The sequence below is a fragment of the Primulina huaijiensis genome, chromosome 9, assembly GCF_012295235.1.
Source record: "Primulina huaijiensis isolate GDHJ02 chromosome 9, ASM1229523v2, whole genome shotgun sequence".
Lineage (NCBI taxonomy): Eukaryota > Viridiplantae > Streptophyta > Magnoliopsida > Lamiales > Gesneriaceae > Primulina > Primulina huaijiensis.
The window spans coordinates 19,989,985-20,007,580 of record NC_133314.1 but is presented as its reverse complement, the minus strand read 5'-3'; the positions used below and the strand labels follow the sequence as shown (position 1 = coordinate 20,007,580).

Sequence of the window (17,596 nt, the reverse complement as noted above, 5' to 3'; positions counted from 1 at the left end):
GAGATTTGATTCCTATATCATGAGCCTTGGATACAACAGACTGAGTGCAGACCCTTGTACGTATTTCAAGAGGTCTGGTGATGATTATATCATTTTGCTGTTGTATGTGGACGACATGTTGGTAGCAGGCCCCAACAAAGATCAGGTCCAAGGATTGAAGGCACAGTTGGCTAGGGAATTTGATATGAAGGACTTGGGACCAGCAAACAAGATTCTAGGGATGCAAGTTCACCGAGACAGAAGTAACAGAAAGATTTGGCTTTCCCAGAAAAATTATTTGAAGAAAGTCTTGCAACGCTTCAACATGCAAGATAGTAAGCCAATTTCGACCCCTCTTCCTGTTAACTTCAAGTTATCCTCCGAGATGTGTCCTAGCAGTGAAGCAGAGAGGATGGAGATGTCTCGAGTACCATATGCATCAGCAGTGGGAAGTTTGATGTTCGCTATGATCTGTACAAGACCAGACATTGCTCAAGCAGTGGGAGCAGTTAGTCGGTATATGGCGAATCCTGGACGAGAGCATTGGAGCACTGTTAAGAGGATCCTTAGATACATTAAGGGTACCTCGAATGCTGCATTATGTTATGGAGGATCGGATTTTACACTCAGGGGCTATGTCGATTCAGATTATGCAGGTGATCTTGATAAGAGGAAATCTACTACTGGTTATGTGTTTACACTTGCAGGAGGAACAGTAAGCTGAGTTTCAAAACTGCAGATAGTTGTGGCGTTACCTACAACGGAGGCAAAATATATGGCAGTTACTCAAGCTTGCAAGGAGGCAATATGAATTAAAAGGTTATTGGAGAAAATCGGGCACAAACAAGAGAATTTTCTTTTGTTTTGTGACAGTCAGAGTGCCTTGCACATCGCAAGGAATCCAGCCTTTCATTCCAGGACGAAACACATTGGAGTTCAATTTCACTTTGTGCGAGAAGTAATAGAGGAAGGAAGCGTTGATATGCAGAAGATCCATACGAAGGACAACATAGCTGATTTCCTGACCAAGCCAGTGAACACTGATAAGTTTGAGTGGTGTAGATCCTCAAGTGGCCTAGCGGAAACGTAAGCAGCAGGGAATGGCAAGATTGAAAGGATGTGTGGAGATGTGTTTGATTCTCAATCAAATCTCCAAGTGGGAGAAATGTCGGCAATAGGTGGGGCTTGGCAGACTATTTAATAGTCAAAGAAAAGATGCAAAACGTGTATTAATTTGCAGCCGAAGGAAACACTGACAGAGGCTCTATAAATAAAGCTCTCCCCTTCATTCTGAAATCATCTCTTCTTCGAGTTTTCTCTCATCTTATAAGCATTTGAGTGCTTAGTTCTATAATATTTGTGATGTGTTTGTTCTCCTGTATTAAGAGAGTGTGTGTTTTCTTTTGAAACACAGTGAGTGAGTTGTACACCACAAAATATTATAGTGGAAATTCTTTTCATCTTGCCCGTGGTTTTTACCCTAATAATTTTTAGGGGTTTTCCACGTAAATCTCGGTGTCCAGTTTATTCTTTATTTTCGGATTTTATTATATCAAATTACTGCAAGTGGGACCAACAATATATACAATTTCACGTTTATTTTTTCTCCTGCCGAGACCGAGTTAACCCAACCCGAGTGAGTCTGCTTGCCACGCTCACTTTTCATCTAAAAAAGGTGCGATGCATATTCTCTCTGTAAAAACCAACAAATTTCTGTTTTAACTGTACTCACTGTAACTTCCTCTGCTAGCTAACCATCGTCTCGTATACGCCGCCCTCCCTTCGATTTCTCCTCGTTTCTTGCATGTTGTTTCCCGATAATCCGGTGGTGGTGGGGGTGCTTTCGATTTCTTGTTTTCGCTGGTAATGGCGGCTAAGAAAGCTTGGGAGGGCTTCTCCAAGGGGCTCGTGGAGGAGGTGCAGAAATGGGGTAGCATGAAGCAGACTGGTGTCAGCCTACGCTACATGATGAAATTCGGATCCCGACCTACTGCCCGGAATCTACTCATCTCAGCCCAGTTCCTCCACAAGGAGCTGCCTATTCGGATCGCTCGCCGTGCTATTGAACTCCAGTCCCTTCCCTATGGCTTGTCTCTTAAACCTGCTGTTATCAAGGTACTTTCTTCTTTATGTACATTCCAGCTGAATTCCTTTCCACCATGTGTAGGACATTCCTTTTCTTCATATTTCAAGTATCGGTAAGTGTTGATGTGGGTTCGTGTTGTAACGATCGATTCCTTCGTTCTTTCGTTATTTGGCGTTGGAGAATTGAAATTTGGAATGGATTGTTTATTTTATTCTCTGGTTTGACTATGGAGGTCAAGTGTAGAAATTTGGCAGACCATGTGAAACGACTGAGTTGACTCTTTAGATGTTCTATCTTTTATTTTAATCTTTTTTAAATGGGACTTGAGATTCTTTCCACGCAAATATTTTACTATTTACAAGCTACTAAGAAAAAGGAGCTTTTGAGAATGGAAATTGGCGCAAGTGCCTTTGGATGCGATTATTCCATAACTGTTCGCTCCGTGAGAGTTCATGTGTGCTGTTGTTGCTATGTAGTGGATGAGATACCTGCTCTTTTTTTCCGTAAGAGTTGACATTAGGAATTTGCGCAGATCACGAGCTTGGTTTAAGCTCAGTTTTTATCCAGCCACATATAATTTTTATTTTATTTTTATAGCACATAAAATATATCCTGTGGATACTGGATTATTTGTTCTGGATTGTGTGTATTTCATCTATTGTTGTTTTTGTCTAGGCGTTCCTCCCCATTTTGGCTCTGTGGTTGAAGTTGTGTGTAGGACAGCAAGTTCTTGGTCTGTAATATCATTTATTAGCTGCGTCAGTGGGAGAGAGTGGGAGGTTCCGGGACGGTCGTCATATGTTTATATTCGTATATAATCTAGTGTGAGTGAGATTCTGCCTCCCTTGAGTACTAAAAATCTTTGTTTTTAATTTTGCCTGCCATATGTTTAGCTGGCCAGTAATTGTATGATGTAGCCTGTTAAAGCAATGACATTACGTTTTATGTTTTTTTTTGTTTTCTAGGTAAGAGATTGGTATCTGGATTCTTTCCGTGATCTTAGATCCTTTATGGATATCAAGGATAAGAGTGATGAGTTGGATTTTACGCAAATGATTAAGATGATAAAAGTCAGGCACAACAACGTGGTCCCTATGATGGCTTTGGGAGTGCAGCAGTTGAAGAAAGATATGAATCCTAAAACTGATTATGAGAATCTAGAGGAAATTCATCAGTTTTTGGATCGATTCTATATGTCTAGAATTGGGATTCGCATGCTCATTGGTTAGTCTTCTTGCTCTTGAGTTGGCCTGCGTATGTCTTGTTTTGCTATTTACTTGGAATATCCACTATCGCAAATTGAATATAGTTTTGGTGTGGCGAAATTTGCTAAAATATTTCATGTTCCACTCAAAACTATGTTGAGGTCAGGGCAGCATGTGGCCTTGCACGACCCAAACCCAACTCCTGATATTGTCGGCTATATAGATACTAAAATGTCTCCAGTTGAGGTTGCAACAAATGCGAGTGAGGATGCCCGTTCCATTTGCTGGCGGGAGTATGGCAGTGCACCAGATGTTAATATCTACGGAGACCAGAATTTCACGTTTCCGTAAGTTAATCGACTAGGTCTAGTTTTTAAAAATTTTATACATGTTCCGGCTGTATGTTGTTGTCTTTATACATTCCCTGAAAATCTTTGAACTTTTGGAAGTTTCTCTATTCAGATTTTACCTCTGTTTACTAAAATCATATCTTCTTTTAAAGCAGGTATGTACCGCCACACTTGCATTTGATGGTTTTTGAATTGGTTAAGAATTCTCTTCGTGCTGTTCAAGAGCGATACATGGACTCCGACAAGGTTCCACCTCCTATCCGAATTATTGTTGCTGATGGACTGGAAGATGTTACTATAAAGGTAGGTGTTTTCCTCTCATATTCTCACAATTCCGAATCGAGAATCTACTATTTCCCTACACTTATATATGATGCAATTATGGTTGATTGAGAATCTACTATTTCCCTACACTTATATCCGATGCAATTATCGTGGTCGATTCTCTGTGTTCTTTAGGTATCTGATGAAGGAGGTGGAATACCAAGAAGCGGCCTTCCTAGAATTTTTACATATCTCTACAGTACTGCAAAGAACCCCTTGGATGAGCAGCCCGACGTGGACCTTGAAACGGTAACAACTATGGCGGGTTATGGTTATGGTCTTCCCATTAGCCGTCTTTATGCTAAGTACTTTGGAGGGGATCTGCAAATTATTTCCATGGAAGGATATGGTAAATTATTTTCTCAAACATTTCATTAGCAGGCCAATGCGACAAGCACTGGCCTTATAAATGCCTATAATCCCATCTGCTAACTTGTTGTTTTCCATACAGGAACAGATGCTTACCTCCATTTGTCCCGGTTGGGAGATTCTCAAGAACCTTTGCCTTGAGGGTCAAAGTTGCCCGCGAATGAATTTGAAGAAGACCGAGCTTCCGTAAATACCGGCACACCCAAAAGAATCTAATCGTCATTTTGGGTGCACCTTATTGTTGATCAACATTAAATGTCTTGTAGAAATGATTGTTTTTACTTGTCAATTGCACATTGCTTTAGATCTTTCTGAAAATTTCCCCGTTTTGGTTATTTTTATACCTTACTTGCGTATAAGAACTAAATCATATTCTCCCTTCTGATTAAAACTGCTTGCGTAATATACATACAAAATACCAATTTCAGGTATTATAATTTCTCAAACTTGTTTTGCTCCTATGTCACGTGGATAGGCTGAACCATTTATTAAAACTAATTAGAAAGAATGTCACATTCTGAATACATAGATTTTATTCCAGGATTGATGCAATTTAAGTGTCCTGATTCAATTTCTATTGCCAAACTTAGTAATTAAGCAGCTGATTTGAATCTATTTCGGGTTGAACTTTGATGTCTTAACTTTACTCGGCGATTTGCGGTCTCTGCCAGATCATTAATTAAATGCTTTAAAAACAAGCAAAGAAGAAAAAAGTCGTGGTTATATCTTTGCAGCTTATAATTTTTGACTGACTGCCGAGTTCATCAGTACTATGTTAAACATAAGATAATACGAAGAACGTGAAAACAACATCAAGAATTTTAGACTAATTTTTACACATTATATTAGAACGAGAATGATTTATTCCCATATTCATATGAATAGTCATTACATCCAGATCATTCCGACTTATTTTACTTCTCATTTTCTATATTTATAAAATATTTTTTATTTAATTTAACTTGTATAAATCTATATCACAATAATAATAATATTTTATTACAATTATTAAAATTAAAATATCAATCAAAATAATAATATTATCAAATGAATCACTATTATTTAGATAATTATTTAATAAATAAAATACTACTTATAAAGATAAAATTAAGATCAATAGTTAAATTACTTTCATGATTAATTTTATAATAATTAATAAAATATCAATATTTATAATTCTATTATTTTTTAATAATAATAATCATTTTTGATTAGATGTTATGTTGAAATTTAATTAAGAAATTGTTTGACAATTAAAAGTAACTTTATTACATTCATGTTTTCAATTTTTGGTATCAATCATTTAAATGAAATAAATCTATTATTCAATTCCTATTCTTATTCCATTCCTAAGTTGATTTCGCTTCTACTTTATTCCATTCCAATATACCAATCGTGACCTAAGAATATGAAACCAACATCATGGATTTTTACACTACTAATTTCAGTTAGAAGCACAAGTCTTCAAAATAATAGTAATAACAAGGGGAACACACATTATTGCATGGGAGCTCAACTAGAGATATCCATTTGAATAACAATGCATAGAAAAAGCTCCTGCAGGCTGATTAATGGTAAAAAGGTCGCAGTTTTAAATTATGAGTATACTAGTGCTTCCTTTTCTTCTCCTTCCGCTTTCCTGTCTTGCTGATCTTCCATTTGCCCACCCCACCTGGCCGCTTTACTTCTTCAATTTCTCGAACTTTACGTTTCCTGCATAAAATACGAATTTCAGAAAATCAATAACCATGATGCATGGCCCGCTTTGTTCATTGTAATACCAAAGAAATTGCCTGGAAATACAGAATGCCTATTTTTAGCAGTATCTCCTTGCAAAAATAAAAGATATGTGCAAATCTGGCAAGCACGAGGTACCTATACTCTCCAAGGGTTCTATCTGATAGCAGCTCATCAGCAAGGCTGGCTTTTCTCTCTTTCTTAGTCAGCCTGCCTGTGTAGAACTCTGTTGCCGACTCTATGACAGTGCCTACCTGATAAATTATCAGGTGACTCAATGGCTTAGAAAACAATAATGATCATGCAGATGTCACGTTTCTTACATTAAACTACCAACTTGCCTGAAAATACTTGGGAAGTGTTTTTGATTTTGAATCACCCTTCTTATAGTGTCTCTTTGGATCAATGACATTTCTCAACTGTAACAATCATAGAAGACGATTTCTCATCAAGATAATTCTTGCAAATAGATATACTGATACCACCAACAAGACATTATAACAAGATTGGTTTTCCTGTTAACACCAACTGTGGAACCCGTCAAAAAAGTTATTAAGCAGAGATCCAGCAAAACCTCCCATCTTTGTCATTGATTCTAAATATTAGCAGCCTGAACTAGTCACAGAACCAACAAAATCAACAAAGAACAGCAATTGAGGTCCAACCAATTCAGATAATATCCTACAGAAACCTGAATAACCTCACAATAGGCCATACAAGAACAATACTCAAAAGGTAATCACATTCTTGAAAAGGGTGGATAGCCAGATATGCATCTGTCTAGGAAATTATATCATTTCAGAATCTTATCATCTTTTGCTTTATCGGAAAACTGTTGGTAACATAATATTACGGCATAATATGCAAAAGTCGGCTTCTTTTGATGATATACTCTGTTCGGGCAGCAGAAGACAGTGATTAGGAGGGGATCACCTTCAATAGCTGGAGATCTTTTTTCAGCTCCGGAGTAATAGTTTGAGCAGGCATGTCAAACCTATAACAAATTGATGGCCAACCCACATTACAAAATCATCTTTTGCCTACCCGTAAACTACAAAAGAAGCGAGTTGAAACAAAATAAAAGAGTACTAGGTACCAATTGCTGCCAGCGGTGTCCTTGATTTGTTTCTTCAAAAGTTTATTCAGATATCTGGGGTTATTCGGAGGAACAAAAAGGCCATCTATGAGCTGAGAATTTTGCTTGTAGAGCGAAGAGGATTCAGCATTGCTTTTCGATGAAGAGCTTTCCTTTTTAGGAGATGACGATTTTAACAAGGGGATTTTAGGTTGCCATGAAAGCCCAATTAAAGCTTTGTCTTCAGACATTGCGAAATCTCTCGAGATCTTTCAGATTTCGTATGAAAAGGTCACTCGAGGGCACAGCTCTAACAATTATGCAAATACTGGTTTTTAGTCGCAGGGCAGACAATTTTGTAAATTAGGGTTTATATTATATGTATAAGATACGCATTAGTTTCAATGATTTATTTATTTATTTTCTTTTTCTTTTTAATTCCAAAAATATAATTAAATCATTATTTTTAAATTGTACCCCCGAAACGAAAAGATTTTCCCAATTATAAAATCCTTTTCATAGTTTAAGTTTTTTTTAAAAAAAAATTAAGATTATCCATTTTCTTTACTCAAACACCCATTCTCCTTTTGTTTTGTACATATTAATTTTGTATTTTAATGATATATATAATTAAAATTATTTTCGGTGTTAATGATATTAATAATTTATGATATATCCATCACAAACGTGATAAAATACAGATGATGGATTTTCGTTTTTAAATCAAGTATACAATCATATACTTTATCTAATTTTTTTTTCAGTATAATATTTACAATTTTATATAGAAGCAATATTTTTATGCAATCAAAAAAATTAAAGCCAAAAAATAAAGAAATTCTTACTAACAATTTTCAATAGTAATAAAAGAAATTGTTGAGCACCATTTCGAGGGATAAAGCTGGTCAGTAAGAATTTCTTTATTTTATGGATTGTGTCGATTGAATTAGTTAATTGTCAGCAAAAACCAAAAAATGGATGCCCCTTCCACTTTCTTCTATTTAACATGTTTTTACAAATTTGGCCAACACTAAGTAACTTCACAACTTACAGAGCAGCAAGGTCATATTATATAATTACATATATACACTAAATGAGAGATAAGGAAAAATCAAGCATGCTGCATTTTAAACAGATAAGGATGCACTAGTTGATTGGTGTGAGCTGAGAGTGTGACTACTAATCGGTCATATCGTCATCGTCATCAAGAAAGTTAAGATCTTGATCATCATCTGAAGCCGAATCAGTCCGAAAATTCAACGGTTCTACCATATCTGCAAGGGAGGCCATCTCCAATGATCCCTCGTCGAACTCCAGCAAATCATCCTCATATGCATCCCCATGCTCCGTGTCGGTATAAAGGGTGGTGGCCTGTTGAAATACGGTGTTCGAGACAAAACGTTAGGAGTTGCATTAAAAAATTATGATGAAAGTTGTTCATTGGCTACTTACAAGCATACTATCAAATAAACATGCTTAGAGAGCAAGTCCTAAAGGGGTACCTCATCTTCGTGCAACACTTGTTTCTCTGTGTCCGCAATCCAATCATACAATGAACTTTCTTGTAGAACACTGTCAAGAGACACAGAGTCGCTCGAACTTTTTCTTATCTGGCGCTCCCGAAGCCTCAAATTGTAGTGAACGTACATAGCCTCATTCAATCTTGTTTGCGCCAAACGATTGTGTCTCTCTCCATATATCCGATCATGCATACTCCAGTTGTGCTCACACCCAAAAGACGAGCAAGTTTGACTTAGTATACGCACTGCTATTCGTTGCAGCTCCAAACAATTAATCCCATGTTGTTGCCACCAAGCAGCTGAAGAAAAAGAAGATTGGCTTTCGTGGAAATACTCTTGAAACATATAATTTATCAGACTATCTCAAATGGTATAACCTGGATCAAGCTCTGATCTAGTACTGATAGCCAAGTCAGTTCCGAAATCAGCTTTTGCAGAACCAAAGTCGGAAATCTGGTACAGTAAAGCCATACATTAGAAGAATATGTACACGCACACAAGGTTAGAACTCTTCCTTTAGAATACAAACGTGATAAACAAGTATGCTCACACCTGCATGGATGCTGAGACTCTTCTAGCACTGTCTGGTTCCAATCTAACAATGCATGCATTCAGGCCTCGTATGACATCCGGATGCTACAAGATGCAAATTAAACAAACATTAGAAAAATGCAAAGAAATCTGATTCTTGACTTCTTCAAGATCCTACCAGGATAAAATCTGCACGATAACGGAAAGACGGATTCAGGAAATAAGCAGCCAGATAGAGGGGATGGTGAAATAATGAGCTCCATTGATCGTCAATCAATCTCCAAAAGGTTTCATATTTGCTTGCATCATCATTATGATTGTTTTTAATCGCAAGCTTTGCGCTGTACATATCATTGTAAATATATGGAATAGAGAGTTTCTCATCGCTATTGATCTCTTGAAGCACTTCGATTATAGGGTCCACTAATCTTTTAACAAACTGTAGCTTCCTCCAAAATAAGGAATCCAGCACAATACTTTTCACCTCTTTACCCTCGTCCAACTTGGAAAACTTAGAGGAATTCCACTTGTTTGACTCAAACATTCTTCTAAGACCAACCCTATGGTGAAGCAAGCTTAGTAACGTGGTAAAACTTGAAGCATACTGAGTGATAGACGGCCTCAGAAGTTCCTCACCTTTAGTATATTCTTTTTTCATAAGATTGTACAACCATGCCGAATTGTAAATTAACTTCGTAATTTTTTGGCCTTTCTCTATGCAGTACCCCACCCTATTTAGCTTCATAAATTCTTTGAGCATTCGATCAATACAATAGGAAGCACAAGGCGTCCAAAATAAATTTGGTCTCTTCTCTTCCAGCATCTTCCCCGCAGCCTGATAACTGGGAGTATTCTGTGTGATTACCTACAGATATAGTTATCGCCAAGAAGGAAGAAAGAATGAGGAGAGAGTAGTCAATCGGTGAATAATAAATGATTTATATACATTTCGTGTAATTATAAAGCATGTGTGAAGCAAAAGATACCTGCACTACATTTTCCTCCCCCATGTCATCCACCACTTTGTCAAGCAGTTTATATAAATAGGTTGCATCATCAACTACACCTGTGGCATCAACTGAACAAACAAAGTGCACACCACGGGGGCAAGAAACCAAAATATTGATCATCGTCCTACCCTGAAGATTTTCCCAACTATCTGCCAAAATAGAACACCCCGTAACTGCCCAGGAAGACTTGAACTCTGAAAGGTAGTTCTTGATGGTCGATATCTCATCCTGTAAAAATCTACCAGATAGCAAATGGCTTGAAGGCCCTTTCAAATCTGATCCATACTGACAAATCGATTCCAGCATTTTCTGAAAGTACTGGGAGTTGGCTGCGTGAGAAGGCACTCCCGCATGATAGAAGAACTTGCAAATAGCAGAAATGACTTCTCTTCGGGACCTTTTGGAGGAACCGGTTTTCACTTGGTTTCCAGATGTTTGCATCTCAGTTTTGGGCATCTTCAGGACATTAGCATCAAATCTTGGCCTTTTTGACAATGATTCAGTCCCATTACACAAGGACAGCCCTTTAAAAGTTCTTCCAAAATCTCTTTTATATCTTCTATCACCAAGTACTATTTTATCATTGCCAATATAACAGGCAGCTTCATCGTCTTCATCTTCTGAATTTAAATAAAAGGTGGATATCTCCTTAGTGCCAGGTCGTCTGTGCCTCCGTCCTGTGCGATGCCATTTCATGTTCTCCTTTATCTTGAGATAAACTTCTTCAGGTGCATTATTACAAGGAGCAACTTCACCAGGTATCCTAGCCAAATGTTGCTTGAACCGGTTAATACCTCCACTAACTATCTTCTCACAATAGTTGCATTTTACTTTCTTCTTCCTGTCATCCTGAGGGACACCATGTTCCCAACCAGGGTCAACGTATCCTAATGAACGAAGCGGAGCCATATCTATCACCAATCCTTTGTCACTTAACAATTGCTTACCTTTGTTCCTGTATGCAACAGGCTCTTCCTCCTCCACAATATCATTGTCAGCGAAATTAAAATATGATTGTTCATCAAATTCAACTTGCCTTGATTTCTTACCAACACGGCACCCCTCTAAATTTGCTCGCATTTTCAGGCAAACCTCCTCTGGAGCCTTGTCACAATGCGTTACTTCACCAGAAAGCCGAGCTATATGCTGCTTCAACCTGTAGATTCCACCGCTAACTACTTTGCCACAGTAATTGCATCTGACTTTTTTCTTCCTATCATCTTGAGCAACACCATGCTCCCACCCCGGATCCACGTACCTGGAGGAGCGATGCGGGGCCATCTTCAGACCATCCCAGTGGAAAGCTTATAGACTGTGCGAGAAAAAGAATAAAAGGTTATCAGTAGTTCCCGTTTCAAATGCATTGAGAAATCTCTAGTGCTGTCAGAGATTTGGGAATCTTTGAACAGTTAAATATTAGCTGAGGGAAGAAATCCAAATCCAGAATCCAGACTAGAGCAACTTTTTGCACAATGCCAATGATGACATGACTAAAAAGCGAAATTCGACAATTTAAAAGGCAATAAATCAATCCTTTCACACCGGAAACATCAAAAGTAATCAGAACCACCTCATCCATCCAACAACGGCGGTGAGAAACTCACAAAAGTCTCTGGACCAATATTTCACCAAACACTGACAGCACCAAAAGTTCACCTCAATCCAAAAAAACTTCATAATAATTCCGTACTGTCGTTATTTCAACATTTACATAGACACATACACTCATCAAAGATTACATATTCAAGATATTTCGCAAAACTATGCTTGGGATTTTCATACCTCGAAACTTCAGGTTACAAACCAGGAGAGAGGATTCCCAACGGAGGAATTGAAAGTGCAGCCGCTGATCAGATTCTGATTTTCTCGAAATTATCAGAATTGAGTTGGATCGGATCGAAGGAAACGAGTGGTGACTCTGTGAGTGGACATTGCTTTCTACTTGCTAGGGTTTCTTCACCGATGTTAGGTTGAGTTCAAATTTCAAAGTTGTACAGGTTATTATGAATGTTTTGAAAACCAAGGGATTACAAGTTGTTTTTTTTTTCTTTTTTTGGAAGGTTTATGAACTATTTTGATGCTTACATTTTATTATCATGAACACCGACTCTGGACATAAATATAAAATAAAAGTTGTTCATAGGTCTAGTACACCAAAGTTCCGACCGATGAATGGAAACAGTCATGGAAAATACTTTTTTCTGGCCACCAAACTCTTTGAAGACCAACATGAAAATACGCAATCTGGGCAAAATATGTTAGGAATTTGAAAAACTTTTTTGAACAAAAATTGTAGAACTAATTAAAATACTCCTACTGTAAAACTCTCATATTTTTTGGAGATGATTTCGAATTATTATGATTTTTCTTGTTATATAGTATCAAACTCAATTTTGATCAAAAGTTTGAACATTAAGGTAGTCGTATATCTAGTAGCCTTACTAATACACATAACATCACAAAAATTATTATTCTAGAGATTATTGAAGCAACCAGAGTAAGAAAACAAGCTATTAAGTAAGTTGTTGAGGTGAGATTTTGTTACGGCAATTCTTTCTTTGTAGCTTTTCGACATTTGACTTGACATTTATGATAAAATTACCATAATCTTTATTAAATATTGCATCATATTGAAATTTCACAGTTATCACATTTTTATGCATGTTTGATAATGCGAGGATACTATTGAATTTCAGAACTACTGTAAATGAATGGATGAATGCCTGTTTATTGGAGCCCTGGAAAACGATCATCTGAATAATGTGACTTCGGTCCAAAAATGTTAAGTTCACTTTGGCTCGAAAATGATTATGTATACTGAATTTGTGTGAGTACGTAGGAGAAAATGCTACATCAAATGTTGGTAAGAACCATCTCTTTAGCCTACCTGTATAATTTTTATATTAGTATTAACTTCAGTTTGTTTTATATTCATTCTACTATTTTCTTTTCTGATACATCATATTGAAATATTATACAATTATATCATATTTCAACTATCAAGTAAATAAAATTTATGTTCTCACTCAATCCTAAAAGACTTAACCTCTATTATATTTTCTATTATCATAAATACCAGATATCGAAGTATCGGAGCTTGAACCAGATAAAATAGAAAAATGAAAAATATTATAGTTGAATCTTGTGCGTTATTCTATCTAATCCAAAATTTGTACCTTGTTATATCAAAATTATGGATTGTCTTATTAGTATGTTTGATCATACTAGTATAGTTTAATAAATTGTAATAATCGCTTTCGCTATTAATATTAATTATAATAATGTTGTTATTATGAGCCGGAGACCCATAATTTTAATATTCAAGTTTATCATAATGAAACGAGTTTATAAGATCGAAATCCAACACCGTCATATTTTCGATGATAGTTGAAAAATGACGTTGATCGATCATACATTCTTTTGAATTGAGATATTTTTCAATTTTTTATATGCAAAATGATATTAAAAAAAAAATAAAGACCAAATAAATGTTAAAATCTGAGAATATTATATTTCAAATATATGGTTAAACAAATTTCATGTTATTAAATATTCCCCACATCATTTTCGTTTAATTTTTTATTTTTCTTACATTAAAGGAATCGGTATACTTCGGGAATAATTTTTTTAAAAGACAAGAATCATTTTGACTTGCTGAGATTTTCGATGTTGGTGGATAGTCGCATGTCCTTTTAATAAATAGATATAAATATACATTATTTTAGGTTATACTTTTTTTAAAAAAAAATTTGAAAGTTAGATTGTACTTTTTTTAAAGCATAGATTCTACTTTTTTTTATGAGTTGATAAATTCTACTTTTTATATTGATAATAATAAGGGTTTTCTTTCGACAAATCCTAATTTTAACTGTATTAGCAAATAATTTCATATTTTCGGAAACGGGTCCATTATCATGGTAAAATTGGTTCCATATGTTTCTCCCGTCATCTAGACTAAATTTAATCTTTGTGTCTAACCTCTTATAGATTTACTTTTGAACTTTACCGAAAAAGCATCGAACCAAAAATAATTTCATTTCAAAATAGAGTGTAACGTGCCTCGAAACCAAATGGCCTCAACAAAATCCGAACTTTTAAGATCACAACACAAACTTATTAATGTATTACTATCACTTTCATTCTTGATTTTGTGTCGTGATCAATTCCATTGCTCAAGTTGGAGTAGCCACAACAAAAATACAAATAGCACATTACCATCTCATAGCCGTGCATACGTCTTCAGGCACAATACATACACAAAACAAGAAGGAATAATACACGATAAGTCCAAGAGAAGTAGAGAGAATACTAAAAACCAAACTGCCAAAGACTTCAATTCCGAAACCATTTCCTCTTGTTGATGATCGCTTTCTGCTGGTTCAATACATTTATTAATCGCTTTTACCAAATGAACAGAAACAGCATGCTAAACCAGTAGGACTGAATTACATTCCTTGCAACTCTATCTAGTCTAGTGTGGAAAAACGAAAATTTTCATAGCCCGTTCTTCAAATTTTTACCGCAATAAACAGTGTCTGCCACTAATCATGGAGACAAAAGAAACACTAAACATGGAAAACTTGTCATCATCAATCCGCAGCCATAAAAGGATCAGCATCACCGATATCAGCTATCAAAGGTTCCAACGTTGTTGGATCTTCATCTTCCGTAGTAAAATAAGTAGGAAATGGAAGCAATGAAATGTCCGGTTTACTGTACACAGCATCTTTTATAAAAACAAAATTGCCTGTCGCTCCGGGAACCTGAAAACTCATCAAGAGTTTATATAAGGGTATTCAATTGACACGAGCATAAGAAAATGAGACAGAATGACGGTAATTTTGCACAAGACAGGATGTGAAAATATTTTAAATAAACATCTACTAACGAATATTGATTTTAGAAAGGTAGGGAAAACGATCTATTTGGGGTCTAAGCATTTCAGATCACAGAAGAGTATAGGAAGGATAAGGAAACCATACTTGGCCTTTCACCCACATTAAGTTCCTAGCTGGATCAATTTTGTGTATCCATACGTTTTTTACCGTTCTTTGCTCAACACCCATATGGCCAGGCATCTTCTTTCCTTTAAGTACCTGTTTAAACATCAAAATATAGTAGCAAGTTTCAGTTATAAAAATGCCAGAATAAAAAATCAATATAAAACGTTGCAAAATTAATTTTAACCCCTGGATCAAGTCTTACACTTCATAAGCAGGGACCCAATGATTTTAAAACAGAAATTTCCACTGGGGTGGTTTGAGAAAGGGTTTCCTGGGTCACAGATGTTTCGTGCTAAAAACATCATATCTAACTTATTGTTTTTTAGGACTCGAGCAAATCATTTCCTCTTTCAAAGGATGTATAACTTAAGTAAGTTCAAGAAACAGCTATATTATCATATCATAAAGGAAAAATAGTTAATATTGTGAGTTACAATGTATACAATAGTAATCATATAAGATTAAAAACAACTATACTGTAGCATTATACCTTCCCTGGAGTATCTCTTTGACCAGTAGAACCAATACTTCGGTGTGATAATGATGCACCATGAGATGCAGGCATACCTTTGAAGGCCCATCGTTTCATCCCACCCTACAAGCAGAAAAAATGGAATCATTGTGTTGTGATGCAGTTGAAGAAAAATTTCAACCACTCACCAGGGTAACATAGATTTCCTTAACTTATCTACTTTAGCAGCAATGGAGACATGAAATAAATCACTTCTAAAAATAATTTTGTCCATGTCTAAGGAGAAAACAGTTTTCTCTGGTATAATTCAAGCAACCGAGCTCTCTTTCCTGGAATCAAATTGTCACATTCTTTTTAACTAGCCTCGAGCTATACATAGCATTCCATTTCAGATAGAACACAACTGTCACAACTTTATCAAGAAGTTCAATTTTCGAAAACTTACGTGGTCAATATTTTTGCAGATAATTCACATAACTGGTTATATTAAAGATGATATATATACTACGAAAGCAGATAGCACTTATCACATGCAATATAATAATCTGTCACCTGGAAACCTTTTCCTTTTGTGATTCCGGTGACATCTACAAACTGCCCTGGAACAAAATGGCGCACACCAATAGTTGTACCAACTGGAAGAAGAGCATCCTCGGTTACAGGAAACTCCCTTAGCTTCCTTTTCATGGGCACACCCTGCGCTCTGAAATGGCCCACTTCAGGCATCCTCAAATGCTTCTCTTTCTTTTGTCTGCACCCAATCTAGCTACCAGCAGACATGAAGCCCATAAAAAATTTTGCAACTCTAAAAGCTTCAATTAAAACTACCAAGCACATGGCAGCGGCACACATATATTCAGATTGTTCATATATACAGGTTACATTCAAGAATCCAATAAACTCATTAAAAAATCCTTAAAAGTAGTTAATCGATCGGTTTAGCATAAAAGAAGGAAAAATTGAGGATGCACAAAATTTGGCACCTCAAAAAAAAAAAAACAAAAACAAAAATAAAAGCCCCTTGGGCCTTGTCTCATCTGTTTTAGTTTTTATGAACTTCATTACCAATTCATGCATGCGGATGCTGACGAACATCAAACAGAAGATACTAGAAAGTATCTGACAATCAAATCTCGATATAATTCACCTGATTCCAAACACTTTCCATTTAGAAGCTAGCATTATCCAAGAAATGCCACCGGAGTTTAAGACCATGATGCTGTAGCGCATAAGCCACCACAATCCACTGATTAAAACTAATACAGAGAGTGATAACCGATCAGCCTCTATTAAAAGAAGCAAAAACTCATACCAAAGCTGAGACGAATTGGAGAATTGCCACATTGACTGAAACCAACTAAAAACACAAAAATAAAATAAAGAGAGGCAAATAACATAACAAATAGAGGTTGATGAATGCTGCAGTTAGTAATTTATGAACCTGAAGTGCACAAAAGCCTTCTCCTTCGGGAGTTTTGACTTGGGAGACGATGTTATCATCCAGCCAAAGAACCGTAATGGGAATCCTGGCGCCCCACTTGTCCCATAACGCTGTCATTCCACATTTAACGGCGATTGCTCCAGCCCTCTTCGAGTCTCGGGTCATTACCCCGGGTTTCGCTTCTATGAATCGGGAACTCGCCGAATCACCATTCTCCGTCTCAGCGCTGAATGCTCTCAGCTGAGTTCGGCAGAATATGGGTGGCTTGGGTGGAGACTGCGAGAGGAATCTGCGGCGGATGAAGACGTGTGTGAGGCGAGAAACCAGACCTCTGGATGCGGCTGACATGGGAGATTCGGTCTGATTTCAAGATTGGATAGGAGGGCATGCGACGAGGGAGATATATCAGAGTAACTGAGTAGTGCGTGATATATGTATTTCCAACATCAAATTTTAGTCAAAAACTTTAATGTGATGATCTCACGGGTCGTATT

At 36.5% G+C, this 17,596-nt stretch overlaps 4 protein-coding genes across 5 annotated transcripts; 1 reads left to right on the top strand and 3 right to left on the bottom strand.

Annotated features, from left to right (window-relative positions):
• The first annotated feature begins 1,644 nt into the window (after positions 1-1,644).
• Positions 1,645-4,752, top strand: LOC140984065 (pyruvate dehydrogenase (acetyl-transferring) kinase, mitochondrial-like). The gene is made up of 6 exons (XM_073451228.1): positions 1,645-2,094; positions 3,031-3,289; positions 3,437-3,617; positions 3,776-3,923; positions 4,080-4,293; positions 4,396-4,752. Exons 1-6 carry the CDS (start codon positions 1,846-1,848, stop codon positions 4,452-4,454), a joined length of 1,110 nt encoding a protein of 369 aa, XP_073307329.1. The 5' UTR covers positions 1,645-1,845; the 3' UTR covers positions 4,455-4,752.
• Positions 4,753-5,709: 957 nt separating this feature from the next.
• On the bottom strand, positions 5,710-7,494 carry LOC140984797 (rRNA-processing protein fcf2-like). Its single transcript, XM_073452421.1, has 5 exons — positions 7,147-7,494; positions 6,984-7,044; positions 6,388-6,469; positions 6,189-6,300; positions 5,710-6,026 (listed from the first exon to the last, which is right to left on the bottom strand). Exons 1-5 carry the CDS (start codon positions 7,374-7,376, stop codon positions 5,921-5,923), a joined length of 591 nt encoding a protein of 196 aa, XP_073308522.1. The 5' UTR covers positions 7,377-7,494; the 3' UTR covers positions 5,710-5,920.
• A 596-nt stretch (positions 7,495-8,090) lies between these two features.
• On the bottom strand, positions 8,091-12,213 carry LOC140984472 (uncharacterized). 2 transcript variants are annotated; one of them, XM_073451912.1, is made up of 8 exons: positions 11,969-12,156; positions 11,757-11,842; positions 10,163-11,498; positions 9,355-10,041; positions 9,198-9,281; positions 9,023-9,098; positions 8,628-8,944; positions 8,091-8,496 (listed from the first exon to the last, which is right to left on the bottom strand). In XM_073451912.1, exons 3-8 carry the CDS (start codon positions 11,465-11,467, stop codon positions 8,305-8,307), a joined length of 2,661 nt encoding a protein of 886 aa, XP_073308013.1. In that variant the 5' UTR covers positions 11,468-11,498; positions 11,757-11,842; positions 11,969-12,156; the 3' UTR covers positions 8,091-8,304. The 2 variants fall into 2 exon arrangements, with proteins under 2 accessions (XP_073308013.1, XP_073308012.1); XM_073451911.1 differs by lacking the exon at positions 11,757-11,842 and having other exon boundaries at positions 11,969-12,213.
• Positions 12,214-14,560: 2,347 nt separating this feature from the next.
• On the bottom strand, positions 14,561-17,507 carry LOC140984220 (large ribosomal subunit protein uL3m-like). The gene is made up of 5 exons (XM_073451478.1): positions 17,103-17,507; positions 16,214-16,423; positions 15,680-15,784; positions 15,169-15,282; positions 14,561-14,949 (listed from the first exon to the last, which is right to left on the bottom strand). The coding sequence occupies exons 1-5, from the start codon at positions 17,448-17,450 to the stop codon at positions 14,776-14,778; spliced, it is 951 nt and encodes a 316-aa protein (XP_073307579.1). The 5' UTR covers positions 17,451-17,507; the 3' UTR covers positions 14,561-14,775.
• Positions 17,508-17,596: the final 89 nt, after the last annotated feature.

Coding starts and splice junctions, on each gene's coding strand:
- LOC140984797 (XM_073452421.1), bottom strand. CDS start 7,376: ATGTCTGAAGACAAAGCTTTAATTGGGCTTTCATGGCAACCTAAAATC. Junction 7,045..7,146: donor GACACCGCTGGCAGCAATTG/GTACCTAGTACT, acceptor AATTTGTTATAG/GTTTGACATGCCTGCTCAAA. Junction 6,470..6,983: donor AAGATCTCCAGCTATTGAAG/GTGATCCCCTCC, acceptor TGATTGTTACAG/TTGAGAAATGTCATTGATCC.
- LOC140984065 (XM_073451228.1), top strand. CDS start 1,846: ATGGCGGCTAAGAAAGCTTGGGAGGGCTTCTCCAAGGGGCTCGTGGAG. Junction 2,095..3,030: donor TTAAACCTGCTGTTATCAAG/GTACTTTCTTCT, acceptor TTTGTTTTCTAG/GTAAGAGATTGGTATCTGGA. Junction 4,294..4,395: donor TATTTCCATGGAAGGATATG/GTAAATTATTTT, acceptor TTTTCCATACAG/GAACAGATGCTTACCTCCAT.
- LOC140984220 (XM_073451478.1), bottom strand. CDS start 17,450: ATGTCAGCCGCATCCAGAGGTCTGGTTTCTCGCCTCACACACGTCTTC. Junction 15,283..15,679: donor AAAGAGATACTCCAGGGAAG/GTATAATGCTAC, acceptor ATGTTTAAACAG/GTACTTAAAGGAAAGAAGAT. Junction 14,950..15,168: donor TAATGTGGGTGAAAGGCCAA/GTATGGTTTCCT, acceptor ATGAGTTTTCAG/GTTCCCGGAGCGACAGGCAA.
- LOC140984472 (XM_073451911.1), bottom strand. CDS start 11,467: ATGGCCCCGCATCGCTCCTCCAGGTACGTGGATCCGGGGTGGGAGCAT. Junction 10,042..10,162: donor GGGAGGAAAATGTAGTGCAG/GTATCTTTTGCT, acceptor CTATATCTGTAG/GTAATCACACAGAATACTCC. Junction 8,497..8,627: donor AAGTGTTGCACGAAGATGAG/GTACCCCTTTAG, acceptor GTATTTCAACAG/GCCACCACCCTTTATACCGA.